Below are 22,136 nucleotides of genomic sequence, written 5' to 3'. Positions count from 1 at the left end.
TTCAGAATCACAGAGTAACTGAGGCTGGAAGGGAGTCAGGACCCATCTGGTCCAATACTCACGCAAAGCAAGGACAGCTTTGATGTCTTGCATCCTTTCTACGGATCAGGTGGCATCTGGTCCCACCAAAAGGAAATCACAACCAGGCACATTAGGGAGGACCTAGAAATAGTTTAACTTCAATCAAGAAGGCTTCCTCCCTGCATAGACCAGCAAAACAGCTGTACCAGTACCACACCCAGTTTTGTCCAATTAGCCATGCCATCGCCCTGGCTAATTAGCCTACTCAGAGCTTTGCAAGGCCACAGCAATCTTCCTTATTCTTTCTGTGTCAGTTCAGATGACACTGGACCACTTCACCTTACACTTTTTCAGAGTGTTGATCACTAAGGCCAGGGACAGGAGCTGTGCACATCTGTCACCCACATCTCTGTTCCCAAAGCTCACAGCTGCTGAGGCAGGAAGAGAAAAATTTCAGGAGAAAAATTCCAATGTCTCCTAAGGAAGGAGAAGGCATGGCCAGCACGCCAGAAGGACAGCAAGGAGGCAACAGTCAGCTGGGTGTCTGTCATGGGGTAGACAGACACCACTAAGCATCACTTTTGTTCGGGTTGGTTTTCACCACACACTTGTGATCTGAAGGCTCACTGCTCTACACACACCTTGGCCTTCTCTCTTGGACCCTGTGTCCCTCCATCTGGGGAGCTCTGGTGCTCATTTCTCGTGTGTCCACATATGCCCATCACAGTGTCCATACAATGCCACTGAGTCACTCCTACTGGGGACAAGAAATTTCCATCCTCTTCAAAAAACTAACTTTGGCTGGACTTACTCAGCCTCCTGTTATCGCTGTGGCATTCAGCTGCAATTAAACACTGAGAGCTGAACATTGGTCACTGGACAAGCTTTTTTTCATGTGACTAACATTGTTTGCCAGGCAACTTCTGGCCTATGGAAGCCAGACTGTGTCAAGAAATACCATAGGATAGTCTCACATCTAGCACTCATGATCTTAGGGTGCATCAGCTGGTCTGCTGAGGCAGGCAATATTCAAGCAAAGGGAGAGCATCCTCTCCCACCCAGGAAGACGGTGATTAACAAACTACAACTTCCCTGGCACAGTCTAGACACAGCCAGCCCCAAAGCCAGGAGTTTTCCCTTGCTTGTACTGGGGTTTGTATCATTTTACAGCTAAAATGCTAAAATCTGATCAAATCACACTTAGCTAGAGCAAGACCTGACATGAGCTTAACTGCCCTTAAGTGATGACAAGCAGAAAGTGCAGATAAAGAAGTCACCTGAAAAGAAGCACGTTTTGCAGGACTCCGAGTGGGACTTTAGAGAGGCTCACCTGTGTACAGAAGGCCTTCCCTCACATGTCATAGGCTCAAGCCTGGGGTTTTACTTTGAAGTGTCTGCTCTGGCTCTGCCCCAAGGGCTTGCTGGAGTTCCCTGTTTTCAGCTCGGCTCAGATAACCATCACAGTCACTCCAGCTAAATGAATACAGCATAGCAAGCACAGAGGCAAAGCGGTGTCAAATGATTCTTCAGAAGCCAGAAAAGGACCTCAGCTCACAGTCCACCTTTTTTTTTGCAACTGAGATTATGCAGGTTCCTGCATGCACTCAGTTACTAGATAATGACCCCAGGTACAAACATCAAGAGAGCAGTTGTGTCTTTTGCCACGTCTGCACAGCCCTGCCATGAAAGTAGCAGAAACAAAAATAAACGGGGTGTGTGCCCTCTTCACCAACAGGGATTTCTTATTGATGGGGCTGTCATTGGAAGAGGGTCACCAGGAAACCGGTGCATGATTGTCCAACTCTAGATACGGGAGATCCTTTGGAAGCAGCAATGTACAGGTTGACCTGGTAATAAGAACATCCCGGTCATTCTTGGCAGGGACAGAAGGGTTCTCTGATACAGATGATCTTTAAACTGAGGGTTGATGGTCTGAGTTTGCAGAGTCAAGGAGGGCAACTCTTTTGCACCGCAGGCAGCTGACAAGGAAGTTCACATGGTGGCATGTGTCTGGGGCGAGTCAATGCGAGCCAGACAGCAAAACCGAAGGTACCAGAAAGGCCTCCCTCACATATGAGCTCTCCCATACTCACAAGGTAGATCATCAGAGAACACGGGCTGAAAGTTTGGACCTGAAGCCAGGGCAAGAGTCAACACAGGGCCTGTGCGCTCATGTAGGCCGCTCGACTGTCCCGCCAGGAGACACAGCACAGGTCTGCGAGGGCTGTGCCATGGACACACGGAGCGTATCCCCCTTGGCCCCAGGGCGGCCTGGCTGTATCCAACTCTCGCTGGCTAGTCCTTCTGCTGGCTGCAGGTCTGGCCCTGCTCACAGAGACAGCTCTAAACCTTGGGGGAATCCTGAGCAGGTCAGGATGTGACTACAGGTAAGGAAGAGGAGCGCCGGCTCAGCCCAGGGGCAGACCGCTGCCGTGTGCTCAAACGCAGGCCGACGGCTTCCCAAGCCGACCCCGGCTGGGGCAGCAGCTGCCCCGGCAGCGACCGCCGGGCCCGGAGCGGCCTCTCTGGGCGGTTCCGCACTCCCGGGGCGGGCCCTGCCCGGAGGGTGCCGGGAGATGTAGTCCCGGCGCCCCTCACCGAAGGGCAGAGGCGTCCGGGCCGCCATGTCGTGTCCGCGGCACGCCGGGAGATGGAGCCTCGCTGGCGGCCCTTCCCCGCCCGGCGGAGCTTTCACCGCCGTTCCTGTCAGCAAACACGGCCCCATGGCGGGCGTGCTGCTGAACGACACCCGGCGGCCGACTGCTGTGGCGGAGGCTAAGGCTCTGCCCCTCGCCATCGCCTCGCCTCAGCCTGTGCCCCGCGCTGCAAGCAGGCCTGGACAGCCCAGGCGCTGTGTTCCCTGGAAAAAAAACCACAACGACTTCCTTTCACTGGAGGACCTCCTCTCAAAATATTTGCAAAAGATCAGACTAATTTACTGATTCTTTTTCAGTCCTTAAAAATGTATAGCTGTGTATGTTGCTACTTTGAACCGAACCGAACCAAACCAGCCCCCCTTCAGCTGGACCAGGTCAGACAAACCCCAGCGTTAGGTAGGAGGGAAGGAAGGAAGGAAGGAGGGAAGGAAGGAAGGAAAGGAAGGAAGGAAGGAAAGGAAGGAAAGAAGGAAAGAAAGGAAGGCGCCAGCAGCAGAGGGATGTGCACTGCTCTGGCGCACAGCTCTTTTGGAATTGACTGGAAAATGCCTGGGATGTTGAATTCAAAGCCGGGCTGTTCATGTCCCCTTTTTTTGAAAGAAAGGAGAAAGGACATGTCAGAATTTTTCCAATAGAGGGATCACCAGGACAGCCGTGGCCATTGCACTGTTAACCCATCACCTGAGCTGCCTTATTTTGTCGCTGGAAGGCCTAGAAGCCCGTGTGGCTGTTCTCGCTCTCCATCCTTTGGGGAAGATATATCAACACTGTCAGGACTAGGACATAATTTGGTCATCAGAAAGCAAAGATTTTAAACTTGGAGGCCATTCTGGGGAAGAAAAAAAAAAAAGTCTTACTTAGCCTCAGTGACCGTTTCTAAAGTTAGACTTCGAAAGGCACTTGTGGATCGAGCAAAGCAGTCTGCAGACCTTCCCTAGGAATTACAAAAAATGGCTTGTGGTCACTGTGAATTGGAATGGAAATTATTTCATACATGCCACAAGGACACGTTTCAGACCAGCAGTTTCTATCCTCGGGCAATCCAGGCTGATTGGCAACAGATGAAATGCAGCATTTGTACTAGATGTGGTGACCACAGCGATATCAAAATTATTACAGGTTTTATGTTTATCAGATTGACAGTATAACCTGATAAATGATCACCTGTTTATACTGGAGCAGAGAGACTAGAATAGCTTGCTTCCTGGTGTGCATACTGAAAGTGCAAATACCACATTTCCTCTGTTTTGAGGAAGTATTTTTGGCAAGCTTTGCAAAACTTATTTTTGTGATTCCAGTTATTCTAGATGTGACAGAGAAACTCAGATGAGAAAGACAAGAGCAGCAGATTGGACCTGATGAGAATCTGGTTTAGATGCTGGTGTGAAAACCAGAGGTTGCCAAGGTCAGCATTTGCAAAAGCTAAGGACTGTGTCAAATCAAAACCATAATAATGAAGCATGTCATGACTTGGGCTAAAAGCCAGAAAAATTTGAGAAATGGATAGTGCCCAAGTGGCGAGATCTTTTGTCACTAACACAGCAGCAAGGGTGACAGTGAGGAATCCATAAAATCCATACTGCTGCCTAGCATTCAGAGTGGGTTCAATTCTTTCTTATGTTGCTGCTCACATCTGCTGCATCCCAAAATGTCTCAGATCTTAGCCAGATCACGTAGTCTTCAATCCAACACAGCAAATTTCATCGGATAAGATTTCTTGCATGACTGAAATTAAACATACGCATAAGTACTTTACTAGAGCAGAGCTTTACCTCTGCTATGCCTGAAGCTTTTCTGAAGGCTAACTAAGATTCACAGCCCTCAGCATATTACTGTGTTAGGCAAACCAGCAAGCTTTTCTTGAGGGTTCTTGCAAATCTGAAGAAGAAACTGGATGGCAGTTTTGGGAAAGCCAGTGTTACCCTGATGCTTGATAACCGATGACTTTTATTGGAAATTCTGGTATTAGTTAAGAAGAGGAGAGACTATGACTGGCCAGTGAATGCTGACAATGAGCATCCCTGCCTTGAAGCCAGCCTCCTCATAAGAGAAGATTTATAACAGATTGGGAGGAGGAAAAGGAAACTACTACTGCAAAACTTTCATTGTCTAGGAAATAAAACTGCCCCAGCTTGTCTTTTAGAATACAACTTTTCTCAATCCTCAAAAAATAGTTGAACCTTCCTCGAAAATTTCTCTGTCATTCTGAAGATGTCATACTCATTCAAATTTGACCTGGAATTATTATTAAGTTATATCTAATTTTAGTAGTGAACTTCTTTGGGTAATTACTGAAGAGAAAAATCAAAGTGACTGGGAGCTTTAAAATCTTAAGACGCTGTCTTCTTTTGACAGACTTAGAAGATAATATATTTATATACATATATATATTTAGTGAGGATTGAGAGACTAATTTTTTAGTTGTTTGGTACCAATTTTTTTACTGCTGTGATGAGCAATCCACCATACTACTTTGTAAAAGCTAGGACTATTTAGCTAAATCAGGACATCAGAACAATGTACTATCAGGAAGAAGTAACAATGAATAAAATATAATAAAATATAAGCTGAAGAAAGTATTATTGCAGAAATTTTAGTTGTGCTTTAAATAGGCAGTATTAGGTCTATCTGTATCAGTACCTCGGTATTGTACTGAGGGAGCACATGCTGCAACACTGCAGCCATCAAGGGCGGCTTTACAGTAGAACCTAAGCTCTTAGGTCCTGCCTAGTTTCATCCTAAATACCTAGGTGTGACCTTCCAAACCTGTTTTGAGTGCTCTCCCAGCTCTGGGGTAGCCCTGTTCACTGCAGAGCTGCCTTTTTAATACGAAATGCTCCTTATGGCTTCCCTAGTTCTGCATTATGGAGTATTGACAATGCCTGACGTAGTAGTTCAACCTGTGCTGCAGCATCCCTGAGATATTCTGGCATCTGGAAAAGCCGAGTGAGGACATGACTGACATCCAACATGAGGGCTCTGCTGAAACCACACAGTACCTCAGTGATAGCAGACTCAGTTCTGATGTAAAACGATTTTATTCCCTTGTCTGCTGCAGGGAGTTTGATCTCATGGCTAATATTCAGTGGACCAGGAGTCACAGCCCTCTTGCCTGATCGTCTCTCCATTCTGTTCTCCCACACCTTTCACAGAAGGACCAGAAAACACTCAGCCCAGTATTTGCTGTTTCTTGCACTTAGCATGGATTGCTAAAATCTTCCTCTTCGAAAAAAAGGCAGGTTGTCATCTGAGGAATCCCTCTGGGTTTCTGTAAGACTGAAATAAATTCAGTAGGATATTTTGGGCAGGATTTAGAGTACATTCCTGCCTTCAGCATTTCCTGTGAATACCACACTAAAAAAACACATTTTAAAATGTGTGAGTGTCCTAGTTGAGCACTTCCGGAAGCTGGTCATTAAAACGCAGTTGTCTAATGAGCACTGATGTCATTGCCGTACACTTGTGGAGAGCTAGTTGTAAACACTGAGTGGTTCAACTGAGAAACCAGCTTCCTGTAGATTAATTGTGACAGTGATGTATGTAATATGTAAATAGAACTAATCAGAGATGCTGGCCATATAACCATGGGGCAGGCAGGAAATGAATACAGCTGAGAACTTTGCAGACTCACTTTCTTATTTTGACCTTTCAAAAGAAAAATAAATAAATTTAGTTTAGCACAGATGTAAACATTTTCCACAGCAGAAGTTCTGTTGAAGCTACAAAGATTCCCAAGCCTGCACCAAGCCTGAGTTGTCATCACGGATGCCTTACAAAATTCTTTTGAGATCTCTGGCTGACAGGACCTACAGACCCCGAGTGCAAAGTGTTAACGTTCCTCTTGTCAGTGATCCCTATCTGAAACAATGCAATTTTGTTTCCTTCCTTTTAAACAGCAGCAACAAAAGAGGGTTTTATAATGGGAACTATGTGTAGACGTTATAATGCTTCTCTTCCACTAACTCTGAAGTATCCCACATACCAAGTTCCTGCAGAAAGATAAAACTTTTAAGTGCAGCACTAAAGAAATTCACTGAATTAGCAGACTGCAAGCTCCTCTACTTGAGATTTACAATAAAACTATTTTCCTTTTGATATTACTTCATGAAGCAAAAATGGTTTCTTTTGTCTGAAGATAAACAAAACAACCATATGTTGGATCATATAATTATTAAATTGTAGGTCCAATTATGGTTTCCAATAAGGAATAAACAACATAAATATTGAGGAGTGATAAATTGTTAAGAAGTTACTGAAGAGCAGAATTATTTATTGAAGCCGAATTAATTAAAAACATTATTTTAATTTTCAACTCCTGAATCCCTTTACAGGAAAAAGAAAGAGAAATATGGAAATACATCTTTTCAGCCCATGCTCTTCAGTGAAGTTTCTTTCCATGTTTATTTTTCACAGGACAGTAAAGAGACTGTGTTGCTTTTTTTTTCTTCCCACAAAGATGAATATCGCTTCCTTTCAGCAGAAACTAAACCAAATAACTCACAAAAGCCATACTGGCAGAGTTGGATTTGAATAAGCAACAGTGGTGGAGCTCAGTTGTGGAGGAGCCCGGGCAGTGCTAGAACATGAGCATAGACATAAAGGAGGCAAAGTTTACACTTACCTGGCAAGTAACAAAATAGCTTGAAGAGAGGTGCAGCGGGATTACTAACAAAGGAGAACTCCTCATCGTGCTCTAGTTCTTTGTGCTGAGCTGAACCACTCAATCAGGGCTTCACTTCTATTCAGCTGAATTGGAAGTCTGAGTCTTTCAGTGCTTACCTTTAAAAAAGAAATACGACATATTCGGTGTATAATACAATATCCTTATTGCTAATAGTATCAATATTTCTTTCACAGAGGGCAGCTATTGGGTCTACACAAGTCAAGCATGACTTGATCATCAGCTGTGACATCATGTCAAGGAACTTCCTGCACTTTATGATGTATTCATTTTTGCTTTTTTGTCACATAAAGATTGTTTTGCAAATACATATTCTATTCATCTAACTATGAAAGCTCTTGAAAAATGTATTTATTCTTTTCTACAAGTAATAAATCATTAAGAAATATTGCTCTCACTTTGCAGAGATTATCTTGATTTGAGGGCTTAAAAATCACTAGTCTCCTTCTCAAAAGATTTCTGAATACATTTCAGTGGTTAGAGAAATGGTTGGGAATCAGGACATTTGGTTCTCGTCCCAAATTTCTTTAGAGCTTTCTAGGTCTCTAGTCATGTCATCAACGTAATATTCTGGGTCTGCTTTTTCTGGCTTAAAATAACATAGTCATTTTCTATATCATCATCTTGCAGTATACAAAACGGCCCAGAAGCATTTACAGGGTCATTAATACCGTTGCTATAACTACTGTAGCCTGCAGTGCAAAACAGAAATACTTATTAGCACCAGCACCGTCGTTGACAAAACACAGACTGGCTTTGATGCAATTTGGCTACTTCAGGGCCTGGATTTAATATTAGCTTTCTATTAATGGAAAAAAAAAGTAGGGGCGGAAAAAAGAGAAGAGATTGTTTGTAATTATTCCCTTCCTCCCCCCTTCCACCCCCCAAAAAGAAAAAAAAAATTCTTCCAAATGAATTCTCAGGAGATGCACAGCACATTGCTGCATTTGGGACTAATAATATTGTCAGAGTATAGTACAGTAATATTTCAAGCATCTAAGACATAACACCCATTGCTTTAGAGTCATTTAAGATTGGACAAGCCATTCAGATGTATGCTGGGGAGAGCCCATGGTTGGTGGGTGCTGAAAGCGGTGACATAACAGGTCATTTCCATCTATAAGTTACATGGTATAGTAGCAAGGCAACCATAATTCACTTCTGAGTGGCGTTTCATGCTGCAAATCTTTCTTAAATCAGCTTATATGAACTATTGAGGCTACAATTAACAACATTTTCCAGGAACTGAAATCACCAGGTAATAAAATGATGGCAGATGAACACGGACAGCATTATATACACATAATGGGTGAAAAATTGTGGGAAGGTGATGAGGTCATGTCTCCTCCCCAGGGCTCAGTGTCTTACCTGAACAATCAAAATGAGACATTGGCATTAAAAAAGGAGACCTATTTAATTCCTAATCAATTAACTATTGCATGATTTTAATCTTTTCCAGACTCTCATTCAGCTAACATTGAATGGATTTTGTTGGTACATGTATTTTTCCTATGACATCTCCAATGCAAACTATACTTAAGAACAAGAAACTTAATTGATATCAAGCTTGTATGTGAAGAGGTAATTTGTGATGATCAACCTAAAAACTTAATACATTTTTACATTATGTAAATTGAAATGAGAAGGTTTTGGTTATTTACTGTAAAAAAAAAAAAATCAAAAATTTTTATGCTGAACTAAAGACATTTTATCCTGGCTGGGAGATCGTAAATGAAAATAAAGCCACAGATAGAAAAGATAAAGGAGGAGTTTTAAGTGGACAAACTTGACATTAGAAGTAGGTGCTCATCATTTCTGAAAAATGGTGCAAAATTTAAAATCTCCGCTTACAAAATATCTAATCAACACAGCTTCATCTGGCACTTGCAGGAGACTGTGAGAAACCCCGAGTTTCAAGTTAGCATACTGTAGGTAGAACTGATTTTGTGTCCAGCATATGGCACTTGAGGCTGTAGAGGGCAGTTTAAGGTCAGTTAGAAGTTCTTCTAAGAGCTTAAGACAATGTTATACGTTATTTTATGCAAAATTCTTCTCATTAAAGTTCATTTTAGAGAAACTGTGTACACTTCTCACAGGTGTTTGGGGGAAAATGATGGTGTCATCCTAAGCCTAGTAGAATACCAAGTTCCACAAGCAGAAACCCAGGAGTTGCTCTCCGTTGATAGCCGTGTTTGTCTGGATTATCAACGGCCATTTTGCAAAGCTGCAATCTCACTTCCCTAAATGACGACTGTAAAACCAGAACCCCACATAAAGTCCGGTGTACTTGCAGCTGCAGCGGCAGTGAAGGTGGAGAACCTCCTTCTTCCCAGTACCTGCTCTGGAAACTGCTCAACAGCCAGTTGGGGGCAACCCAGCCCGATACAGCATGTGAGAGCCCTCCTGAGCACGTCGGGTACGGCAGATGCAATTGCTGTAAGGAAGTAAAAGAAACTTTTTCTGAAACCGTGAAGCTTTTTTAGAGGAAGATGGAGAACCCACTTCTTTTATTCCCCCAGCTAAACATTTCTGCTTCAAAGGATAAATCCTATTACAAAGTCATGAAATCAACAATTAAAGAAGAGCCACATAAAGCAAGCAAACCTGGGTAAGTTTTAAGGTCATGCTGACACTCTGAGTGTTCTGTTTACGTAGAGGATTCTTCTAACATAGCTTGTGGATAAGAACGTAGGGCACAGATCATATTATTTTTGACTTATATATATAAGAAAACTCATGAACTGCAATCCCAGGAATTGTATACGTAAGATATTAATTCATCGTGGAAATATTTTTTAAGAAGAAGAAACAAATGAAACAATAAACTAAGAAAAGAGGAAAGGGAGGTTTCAAGAAGTTCTGAGAAATGCTTCTTTAAAGCCTGAATATGATCCGGAAAAGTTTCTTTTTAGAAATTTCAAATGACATAAAGCAATACTTCCTTTTTCTTTGCAAAACTTTAAAAGTAGAAGATGCTGAGCCAACCGTTTATGTTCTCTAATGTGAAATCTCACCCTCCTATCTTTAAAATAAATGAAAAAGATACTGAAAATGAAAAGATTTCCATTTCTCTTTGTCAGTGTTTCATATGTAAATTTGTGCTAAGCTATAAAGAAAAAAAAATCATTAATGTGAATAATATATGTAGAAGTCACATCAACATTACTATAAGTGAACATAGGGGTATCTATGATGCAGAAGCAGATATATTAGTCAAAGGAAATATTTGAGGGTAAACCCCCAACTTTCAACCAGGTTGCTTGAAAAGCTACCCTAAATCTGTTGTAGAGCTAAGCAGAAGAGAAACAGGCTGAGCCTTCTCCTGCAGAAATCTGAATTCCATGAAGGTGATCATCTTGGTAAACCTGGAAGCTTGACAAAAGCAGCAAGGTAAGCATTATAAAAGACTGAGCTGGTGGGGATTCCTTTCAGGAAGTGCCTGCGTGACTCAGAACGTTTCCTGCATTTGTGCGTGTGCATTCAGACTTCGCAGAGGATAACGCCTTCAAGATCTATTTAATTTAATAGTTAGCAATCTAACCCAAGCATACAAACACTATAGAATTATCTGGTGTGCATCAAGGTAACTCACCGCTAGTGTTTTCACACTACTAGATGTAGATTGGTCCCCATACATTTGCAGATAGGTTTAAACCTTTACTCATGCCAACAGACTGTATTGAGCAAGCATCAACTCAGAAACGTAGCTGACTAATTACGGCTCACAGGGAAATCACACAACTCCTTGGAAAGCAGGTTTTCCAAAGAATTCTGTGATGTACAAATGCCAGATGCATGTCAAATACTGAATGTGTATTTCCTCAATAATTGCATTAGTTGTTTAAACGCTCTTGTCTCCAAAATTCAGATACTGTTGTTTAAACACTGTTGTAAAACTGTCCCTGTTATACTATTTCTCATAAAGATGCAGGGTAAAATCTTGGTTTTGTTGACTTCAATAAGAGTTTAGTTCCAGTGAGTTACCACGATCTCACTGATATATTAAGAATTGCATTTGTAGGTCTTGGCTGAAAAGAAGGAATGCGTAAAGTACTGCAACTCCATGCGTAAAAAATTAGCCGCCCCTTTCTTTCCATCACAGATCACTTCAGTGCTCCTGTGGTCTTTTGTCTCATTAAGCTTAATGAACCTTTTTTAAGCAGTTACTATCTTTGGGACCAAGGTGCCTGCTTTGATCAGAACTCCTTCTACCAGCCCTTACTAATTCTGAACACATGGTAGAAATTGTATAAAGGCCCAAACTCTGTTTCTAGAACCCATGAAAAAGTGACTGAGGAGTGGGTATCTAAACACTTGCACCTATGCATCTGGATAATTAAGCAGTGTTTGTTGCTCACATGTCCAAATATCATGCCCATCCAAATGACGGGGTGTACTCATGATCTGGAAGACTTTCCAGTCCATGGTCATGGGGGGCTTCATTGCTTTCTTTTTTTCTCTCTCTTTCTTGTTTTGCTGCTGACAGAAGCCTTAATTCAATGGTTTTACAGTTCACTCAGAAATACAAGACATTGCAATGATGAACAAAGGTAAAACAGTGCTGAGAACACCCTTTTTCCGTTTCTCGGTTCCAGACATGTAAAACCATGCTAAGATTGCATCTAAAACGAGAAGGCACAGCCTCCATGCTGCCAGACAGTATTGGGCGGCTAATTACCCCTGGGTATTTCATACAAAGTACACAGCCATCAATGCATTCTCGTAATCTGTGAAAAGGCACTTTCAGAGGCAGATACAATAGCGATAAATAATTCTCTGAAGAATTTTCCCCTTTTAACAGACTATCACTTCTTCGCTCAGCCAACTGCTTTTTACCATATTACTGTCAGCCAGGTGCCTGACTAACAGGGATTCTGCTGTTCTTGTGGTATGGAAGGGAAACTGGTAGATTTTTGCTGATCTTTCTCTCTCTATAGAGAGAGAGAGGTATAGATTATTTTTTGCAAAAATGAAAAAAAAAAAGAAAAAGAAAATTACTGTTCTTCAAATAATAAAGTGAGATAATAGTTTGAGATTTATTATTTAAGTGATTTACTTAGTTTTTATGATTTCCATTCTTCACACAGAGATGCTAACGTAAGTAGAAAGATAATTTAATGAAACACTGCACATGGATAGTGTGCCGATAGTGGAAATGCCTGTAACCTGTTAATTAGCTTCTTCTCATCTTTAGAAAGTGGCAAAGCTGAACAAATCTTGGTTTCTGTCTGTTATTGCAGTAACTCATTGCTGCACGCAGGTGTTGGGGATCTGTGAGGCTACTGGGTTGATGCAGTTCCTGAAGGAAAACTAGAAATTCACATTAAGAGTTTCCAAACCCAGCAGAGAGCCTCTCTGGCATTCCGTGCAGTTGTGGACTGCATATTGTTTCTGAAGTCATCAGGGTTTATCTTCCACTATAACCAAATCAATTTCCGTAGCTATAGGAACCCACTGTTCCCAACAAGTCCACACAGTTCAGAGAACTGCACTTTTTGTACTTCTCATAACTAAAAAACTCTGTAAGGAGTGAGGTCTCATGTTCCCTGACTCCAGAATCCCCCTACTTTGCGTCCTATGCTCATTTCTTGAATTTCAGTTCTCCAGCATTTGTACCTCTCAAGAACTGTTTGTCTGTCCCTAGTTAAAAGTTTCATTCCTATAAAGCAATGACTTCAGCTAGGAGACATGTGACACCTATTTAAAAAAAAAATAAATAAAAAATCCTCCTTTTATTTTTTTGCAAAACCAGGACCATTACTGGCTTAAATTTCTTCCCAAAGTGACTGGAATTTCCTTTCATCTGAACCTCATATGCCTACAGATTTTGCAAAGGGAACCCAAACTATGTGAATCAGGCAACAGAACAGCAAGTCTCCATGAGGAGGGGGGAATCATATCCAAAAAGTGTTCAGTCCATAAGAAGTTGTTCTAACCAACTAACCTCGACAAGTTGCTTACTGATACTTCTGGTGTACTGTGCTTTGCCCTCAAATGAAAATGGTTCTAAATATTAATATTCATAAAGCACCTGATAAAAATGGACTTCACTTTCAGGCTTGGAACTTAAGTCCTAGTCCTAGCATGATACAATTCATCTCTGGGCTTACTCCAGTTCTGGTCTGCTAAAAATCAAAGTACTGTCCAGGTGTGTGTACAGGGTTAATCTGTACAAAACAAAAAAAGGGTTTCTCCAAAATTGTATTTGCGTGAATGAAGTAGGGTATTCTTTTATCCTTTCTGCATTGTTCTCTAGAGCAGAACATTTGAAATCAAAGTAAAATACATGCAACTTGACATATTTGATGAAGAATATGTGGCATTTTATAAATGGAGCACAGTGGCTCAGAATAACATGACATTTGAAAAATGTTTGTGGTAAATGAACCAGGCTATGTGTGCTATTACCCTATAAGACTATCACCTAAACCATATTGCTACAACTCTGTCTTCAGGCTATAGAATTTCCCGTATTTCATTAAAAATAGACTGTGGTAACACAGCCTCAGACCTAGTGCATTCAAAACCACATCTCTGCAAGAGTATTTTTAAAGTTTAAATAGGTAACTGACCTGGTTCCCTTATGAATTTTACCATACAGCATGATCTCAATTCCCTTAAAGACTAGTAGCACAACACAAACACTGAAGAGAAAAATCTCTGCTGTGATGTTTTTTTAAACAGGGGGAAGAAGTACAACTCTGCAGGAAAAATGTCAGAAAAAAAATTAAGCCAAATGTTTCTAAAGTCCTTAAGAGAATGAGCTCCTTTAGTGATGTCATCTAACCAAAGGCTTTGGGAAACAGTCCTGAGCAATAATGTTAACAGATAACACATGTTACAACAGCTTCCTAAATACATAATATGCCAATTCTTCAAACCCACTTTGTTTCTTAAGCAGTGTGTCTCCTGAAGAAGCAGTGAAATGGGGAGAATCTTTTGACAAACTGCTTTCTGAGAAAGGTTAGTAGTTTTTTCCTCTCTGTGCTGACTGTTAGGATGGAAAATGATGGAAAATTATAAAATCCAGTTGTGCACTTAAATAGACCTGGCAGTTACCTAAACTAGGTACGATGGGTCATTTATAGCAGTGCGTGTTTCTGCTCCGCTCACATGCTTAGGCTATAGCATGCTGTCAACTACTGAAAATAGTTGAACATAACTTTTAAGTTTCATATTTTATTGAACAAAGTAATATAACAGGCAGCAAAGAGTTCCTTCACTAAACAGTAGAATTTCATTTGAATACTGCTCAAATATTCCTGACTGCAAGACCAAACCTTAAAAATGAAAACATGTTCTATGTACTTAAGAAAAGACTTTGTCACTTCTGATACAGTTTGTTTCTAAACCAGTGATAGGATCAAAGCTGGCCATCATTTGAAAGGGCCTGTTGCTTACTTCATTATCAAATGCACATATGTCCCTCCTTCCATTTTGGAGGGACACACGTATGATCCAACTACAGTGCTGGATACTATGTGCTTTTCAAATCTGTTCCTTCAGCAGTTGACATCAATACGATTGCATTACTTCCACAGATTAAGCATACTTGGGAACGAAAATATCTTCAGCATAATAACAAGAGGATAAAACAAATTGTAAAGATGCTAAAAGCCATTCATTTTAAATTGTTACTGGACAACAGTCTACTTATGAGCAAAGATTCAAATAGTGTTTCGGTCAGCCTAGGCTGATATTCAGCCAGAATAAAGTCCGTCACTTTCACATACCTCCACATGTTTTGATTGCTTCTATTTCTAAATTCACGAGATCTTGGTAGTGAATTTTTATAGATGCTGAGAATTCTGTAATGGTAGTTACAGCACTCAGGATCACAATGAAAGAACTGCACTTATTTTAAAACCTTTATGTATTTTAAAATTATTATCTATAACATGATGTAATTCAAAGGGAGCACAACCTATTTTGTGCTGACTGTGTGAAAAGAGTAACTGTCCAATAAGGATATGGATTTTTAATGCAATTCAACATTCCCTTCTGTAGCGGGACTGGATGCCTTTACAAAGTTTCTGAAAACGGAGTTCAGTGAGGAGAACATCGAGTTCTGGATAGCTTGCGAGGACTACAAGAAAAGCAAAACTGCACATGAACTTTTGCCAAAAGCTAAGACCATTTATGAAACATTCATACAGAAAGATGCTCCAAAAGAGGTATAGTAAAAACGTTCTTCATTGTACACAGTATTTGACATAAATGCATCTGATGAAATCTGCTTTTAGGAAGTGCACGCCCAGAAGCAGGGGCAATAGTTAATCATGTAGTCACTGGCGTTAAGAAGGCTGTATCTTAAATGTCAAAGCTCTGGAAGGAAATCTGGAAGCAACTGCATAGATTATTCTCACTGTCCTCCATACTCCTTTCAATGCTCTCTCCATGTTACTCTTCTAAGTGTAGAGCATGTGTTTAAATATTATATCATAGGAATCAGAGATTCCTCATGTTCTGTAAAGCCAGGATATATATATACATATACAGGGTATATTTAAGAAAAAATAGTGATGTTAAATGTTAAAGCTGCAATGAGACATACCAGCTAGCATTTGTGAAAAAGTATTATCTGTCTTTATGTGAAGCTACCTCCAGAACAACTGATTTATTCTCCCTTTCTCTTAAACCAGTAATTATCTATTAAATTATTACATAACTGAGATTGAGAAGCTTTTATTTTAAATAAGCCACAAGACTAAAAGAGACTAGAAGAAACTATTAAATTAAGCATATCCCTTAAAATAATAATTATGTTTTAAGAATGGACTTTTCTTGATTGACCCCTCCCCTCTTTCCACCCCCCAGCTCTAACTGCATATTCTTTGTACATGCTGACAGTAACATACCCCAAAATATGTTGATATGTCAATCTTCACCAACACTAAGGCCTTTTTATATTACTATAACAGTGCAAAAAGTTTTCATATTTACAGTTTCTTCATGTTACTGAAACCTGTTATAAAGGATTCATAAATGAGCAAAAGCAAAATTTTTTGCCTGCTCTAGGAAGGAGATGAACAGGTTGGGAGGTGATGAACTCTCACTGAAATCACAATCAGCCTCTTCAATAAGTCTTTTGGACTTAAAATTTCCTATAATTCTATCAAGTTTGAGCAGATCAAATATGTCACTTGCCAATGCTCCTTTTCCCCTGTATTCTTTTATCTGTCACAATAGCAAAAGTTAAACACTAACTGCTACTTCCCTGTAGCAAGGGTGAAAAAGGTGTAGTTCTCATTTTAAGAGCAGGATTGCAAAATGGCACAATTTCCACCTGTAATACCCATAGATTATATTCAAGATTAAGTTCCATTTTTCCTAGGAAACATTACCTTTCAAAGACATGTCCCTTTTTATTTCTTCCCCTGCTGCATGTCTTTGGGGTGGACCTTACATAAAAAGAAACCCCCTGAGCAGTTGGAGGTAGAACCTGTCATTGCCAATTGATCAATCTATGAGCAGTTATGGTGGGGTATCAAGCGCTGATGCTGTCAACGCTTATGAGATTGACGTAAGCAAAAAAATGAGCAGGAGGAAAGCTAGGGAGGGGACAGCGTGTGGAAGTCGTACTTCGACTAAGACTAATGTAACGGTTTCTTTATCTGTCATACTTTTGATTTGGTGCACGTAGCGTGGGTGCTGTTGTTCACCTTAAGCAGTTGGCTTTGGTGAAACTTAGTTCCTCGTGTTCAGCTGAGCAGCTGAGACCAGCCAACAGCATCTCATTTCAGACCACACAGCTCTGGAACTTGCCTCTTCTCTCTGACTAACTTCTTGTCCAGCAGAGCTCTTTTACACACACATTTCTGAGTGTACAGTTTGATAGGATCATAAAATCTTAGGTTTGATGAGTGGACCATTTTATCATCCTTATTTGCCCTTCAGTACTTAGATCTAAACTATTTGTTTTAACTAGCTTTATGGAAATGACGGGTGTATCTCAGTGAGGGGGAAAAAAAAAGCATATTATAGAAGTCACTTTTTGACTGGATCAACAATTTTTTTATATATTCTATCCTATTTTTCAAAATAACATGCTTAAATCAGTGCCTGACACTTTAATAAAATTCTTATACTAGTTAAATCTTCCCAGGATGAATGCAACAGCACATGGAAGAAATTATCATTTTGATATGCTTTTCCCATCTAAAGCTTCCAGAAACCCATTAAAATAATTTTGATATTTTTAATTATTAGAGTTTTCTCACCTTCCTACCACAAAAACTCTACACAGAAACCAGAAATTTTAAATATTCACTAACATGGTCTAATGAGACAAAGTTCTACATGGATCCTAAATGAGAATGGAGGGATCTCTGTATTAGTCTGTTGTTGCAAAGCCTGACAGCTGCAGCTATACAAAGATCACTATTATAAAGTTTCTTTTAGTCAAACATCAAACTTTATCTTCTATTTTACTGGTTTTCCATTGTACCAATGACACATCTGTGAAGACTTTCTGACAGCCATTACTGAACATGAACATACTAATTCTGTGGTATTAATATCTCATTGTATCAGGGATTCAAGGTCATCTTATCAGAAAAGACTTTCACCAAAGTACAGTATCATTGCTATGGATAATAACAAAAGAAATGCATGGATGTACATTAAAGAAATATACTTTTCCTCATTCTCCAGGTGAATTTGGACTTTCAAACCAAAGAAGTCACAAGTCAGAATATTGAACAGCCCATCATCACCACCTTTGATGCAGCACAAAACACAGTCTACAGGCTGATGGAGCAAGACAGCTACCCACGCTTCCTAAGATCTGATCCTTATTTAAATTTGGTTAAGGGGAGAAATCCCAGTCGTCCTACTCTTAGGAGACGATCACGATCTTTTACTGTCAGTGATTTCCAGGGTGTACGACCAGACTTTACTGTTTGGTAGCAGGGAAACTCAACCCTCATAAATTCTAGCTACTGCAGCAACTCGTATGTGTTTTAAAATCCAAATCTTTAGCAGGTGTGAATGAGTGGAAAGCAAAGTTACATGCACTTATACCAGGTCAAAGTTCTGTAGCTGGTGATTAATCTCATTTATTATAGAGATGTAGGCAACATATTGCCATGACATATCATGTAAAGTTTTCATACAGTATTTTTTTTAAACTGAAGCAAGAGCTATAACCGTATTTGGAGGAAAAATTTGAGTTTCCTGCGTAAAAATTTTGTATAAAATGCCATTTGATAATATCTACCATGTATCTTGGACCTGTATTATTTAGGACAGAGTTTCATCACAGTTAGAATCTATATACCTAGCCTTTGCACATATATATGTTTCTGCAGTATTTCCTACACTAAGCATAGAGTATTTGTGGTATTTTCTCATACTGCAAAACACATAGGAACATTATTAGGTATAATGTACATTACATGGATTTTAACTACAGCCACTGCATAATTAAAATTTAGCTATTGCATATTTTAAGAGGAACATAAGAATACCTATTTAATTTTTGGGGGTACTGCTGTTTTCATATTATATGTGTCTCTTCTCTGTATTTAAGTTACGCTGTACAGATTAGCTTTGCCATCAAATACATGTATTCTAATTTTCTGCAACCAAGTGATCAGCAGCAAGGGGCCAAGAGTGTTATTTTAACACAATATGTGTCATTAAATATCAGGTCATGTATATGTGTGTATATATATATTAAAAAAAATTCTACTTTTATTTGTAAGTATTAATCATATACCAACTTTGTTACTAAACTTTGTTCTAAATTTTTTCTGCCTTTTATTTTGAGAAAGAATCTGAAAATTAACATCTCTTGGACTCAGGTAGAATAACCTTGAGTTCTACCAGTCATTAATATACTCACTATGGTTATAGAGGAGGAAGGAGAGATCTCCCCTTTTATTTCTTCATTATTGAAGTCACACATATTCTTTTCATAGTCAGTATATGCAGTTATATTGTCCTTTTCTTTCAGAATTGATACAGTCATACTTTGAAGCATGGGGCAATTCTTAAAATCTTAAACATTGGTTCAGTTTAGCAAGTGGCTGCAGGATTTAGCTGTAACTATAACTTGTATATTCAGTCGCTTTGCATGGAATTTAAGTTTTCTCCCTTTTCTTCCCCTTTCTGTAAGTGGTCAAAGTGAAGAGGTACAGTTTGTAAGTATGGGACTTTATATTCTTTACTAATTCAGGGTATATATGAACTGCTTGATCTGAGGGTTTCTGTGTCTGCTTTATTAACTTTCAATAAATCTGAAGTGATCTACCTAAAAAGTTGTCAGGATTCAGTTTATCACTAGTACATTGATGAGTAAAATGTGAAGACTTCACTTATAATTCAATACTAGCTGTAATCATTACCATTTCAATCAAAAGTGTTACTGTGCACAGAGACCCAAACTCACCAGGAAACGCTGCTGAGCTGCAGTGACCTGGGCACCATCTCCAGACTCTTAGCTTTACCCGGGGAATAGACAGGAATCACATTTGTAACTATGAGGAGTATGATCCTTGCTGGTTTATTCCATTATCCTTCCATGATCCCAAAACTCCAGGCACATGCTATTTCTGTGTAAGTTGTTAGAACCTGGGCACAGTGATTGAGGAATAAATCAAATCTTTTTAGTAGCACTGATGTTGTATTTCAGTCTCTTTATTGATACCAAATGCAGCTTTGGAGCTTGTCAGCCTCTGTTTTTTAGAGTCTACACCACGATTGTCATTGTCACAGGTGTCACATGAACAAGTGAATGTAGTGAAAGGCAACTTTCTAATCCAATTTCATTGCTGGAGTCAGTATATATATATATATATACATACATATATATATGTCAAGGTCCAGAGGGACCTTGACGGCTCGAGAGGTGGGCCTGGGCGGACCTCACAAAGTTCAACAAGGCCAACTGCAAAGTCCTGCGCATGGGTCGGGGCAATCCCAAGCACGAATACAGGCTGGGCGATGGATTGAGAGCAGCCCTTCAGAGAAGGACGTGGGGATATCAGTGGATAAAAAACCAAGTATGAGCCAGCAATGTGCGCTCGCAGCCCAGAAAGCCAATCGCATTCTGGGCTGCATCAAAGGAAGTGTGGCTAGCAGGTCAAGGGAGGTGATTCTCCCCCTCTACTCCACTCTCGTGAGACCCCACCTGCAGTACTGTGTTCAGCTCTGGAGCCCCCAACATAAGAAAGACATGGACCTGCTTGAGTGGGTCTAGAGGGCCATGAAGATGATCAGAGGGCTGGAGCACCTCTCCTATGAAGACAGGCTGAGAGAGTTGGGGTTGTTCAGCCTGGAGAAGAGAAGGCTCCGGGGAGACCTTAGAGCAGCCTTCTAGTACCTAAAGGGGGCCTGCAGGAAAGCTGGAGAGGGGCTTTTTACAAGGGTGTGTAGTGATAGGACATGGGGTAGTGGCTTTAAACTGAAAGAGGGTAGATTTACATTAGGCGGAAGAAAGAAATTATTCATTATGAGGGTGGTGAGGCACTGGAAGAGGTTGCCCAGAGAGGCTGTGGATGCCCCATCCCTGGAAGTGTTCAAGGCCAGGTTGGATGGGGCTTTGGGCAACCTGGTCTAGTGGAAGGTGTCCCTGCCCATGGCAGGGGGGTTGGAACTAGATGATCTTTAAGGTCCCTTCCAACCTAAAACATTCTATGATTCTATGATTCTCTTTTTCTGGATAGGTTATTTACCCTTGATCTTTGACTGCCTATCCCTTAAACATGAATCAATTCTGCCAGAAACAATCCTGTTTCTGATTAGGGAATCTCTAATATCACCAACAATGTCTGGATGCCAGAGTTCTCAGATAATTAAAATACACATGTTCCTATGATGTGTATTACTAACTGTGTTAGAGAAAGAGAACAGATTTGAGAACAGACCCACCAGAGCGTTAACAGTGGGTCTGTTGCAACACAGGCATGAGACCTACACATTTGCAGCTGGATTCTCCCCTGGTGTGATTATGTTCCTTCATAACAGCTGAGAATCTGCACCTTTACTTTTGCCATGGATGAAATAAATGAAAAAAAAATGTGTATTTAATACTGTTCCAAAATCCAAACTAATGACAAATGTAGTACTTTGAGTAAGACTTTTTCTTCTTAGCAAAAAACCAGCTGTTAGTCAAAGGGTCTGTAAATGATAAATACAAGTCAGCAGGCGCCCTTTGTTTCATTTCACAGACACATGGAAAGTTTTCCTTATCTCCAGGGAGGCATTCCTCAAAACTATCAGTCTGTGGTACTGATAGTGCTAGTCCCTCTTATGAGTTTTATAATGAAAACAAAACAAATAAGATATTCCTGGTAGCTATTTATGCATGTATGTTTTTCAGAGATAATTATGAACTGTAGCTGAATTTACAGCAGACTAATGCCATGGGAACTACTGCAAAAAGAAAGCCAAGATAAATTCAGAGAAAGGAAGGCAAAGGGCACAAAGATAAAGTAAAATGACATAATTATCTGGCAAAGGGTTTTGTCTAGAAGAGGCTCCCTTTAGTGAGAGAAAATGAGTGCTCTACTATTTAGTGCTCTACTGTAATTGTAATCCTGGAAGATGAACTAAGCATAGATTTTGTACAAGTCTGTGATGCTGTTCCAGGATTTAGACAGGATTGATCAGACTAAGGGCTAGCCCTGCACCTTAGAGCAGTGCCAGAGAACATAGTTGGGCTTCTCTAGTTTTGGCAGAATCACTGCCATAGTTATGTAAATCCTGTTCTGTAGCTGACCTAGTGCAAATAATGCATATGCAAGGCCTATCAGGCAAGTATTTTTATTGAGAAT

The 22,136-nt window shown here is 40.3% G+C and overlaps 1 protein-coding gene across 2 annotated transcripts; it reads left to right on the top strand.

The window, feature by feature from the left end:
* Positions 1 to 9,620: 9,620 nt before the first annotated feature.
* Positions 9,621 to 19,905, top strand: RGS18 (regulator of G protein signaling 18). 2 transcript variants are annotated; one of them, XM_075038338.1, is made up of 5 exons: positions 9,621 to 9,967; positions 10,648 to 10,749; positions 14,258 to 14,322; positions 15,367 to 15,533; positions 18,013 to 19,905. In XM_075038338.1, exons 1-5 carry the CDS (start codon positions 9,849 to 9,851, stop codon positions 18,265 to 18,267), a joined length of 708 nt encoding a protein of 235 aa, XP_074894439.1. In that variant the 5' UTR covers positions 9,621 to 9,848; the 3' UTR covers positions 18,268 to 19,905. The 2 variants fall into 2 exon arrangements, with proteins under 2 accessions (XP_074894439.1, XP_074894440.1); XM_075038339.1 differs by having other exon boundaries at positions 9,622 to 9,967; positions 14,261 to 14,322; positions 18,013 to 19,904.
* The last annotated feature ends 2,231 nt before the right edge of the window (positions 19,906 to 22,136 follow it).

The sequence above is a fragment of the Buteo buteo genome, chromosome 10 (assembly GCF_964188355.1).
Source record: "Buteo buteo chromosome 10, bButBut1.hap1.1, whole genome shotgun sequence".
Lineage (NCBI taxonomy): Eukaryota > Metazoa > Chordata > Aves > Accipitriformes > Accipitridae > Buteo > Buteo buteo.
Note: the sequence above shows the minus strand (reverse complement) of the source record. Positions and strands in the feature narration are given on the sequence as shown.

What these genes read in the sequence shown, in the direction of transcription:
- RGS18 (XM_075038338.1), top strand. Translation starts at nt 9,849, where the DNA reads ATGGAGAACCCACTTCTTTTATTCCCCCAGCTAAACATTTCTGCTTCA. An exon ending in CAAACTGCTTTCTGAGAAAG is followed by an intron (nt 14,323 to 15,366) that starts GTTAGTAGTTTT and finishes TCCCTTCTGTAG; the next exon opens with CGGGACTGGATGCCTTTACA. An exon ending in AGAAAGATGCTCCAAAAGAG is followed by an intron (nt 15,534 to 18,012) that starts GTATAGTAAAAA and finishes CTCATTCTCCAG; the next exon opens with GTGAATTTGGACTTTCAAAC.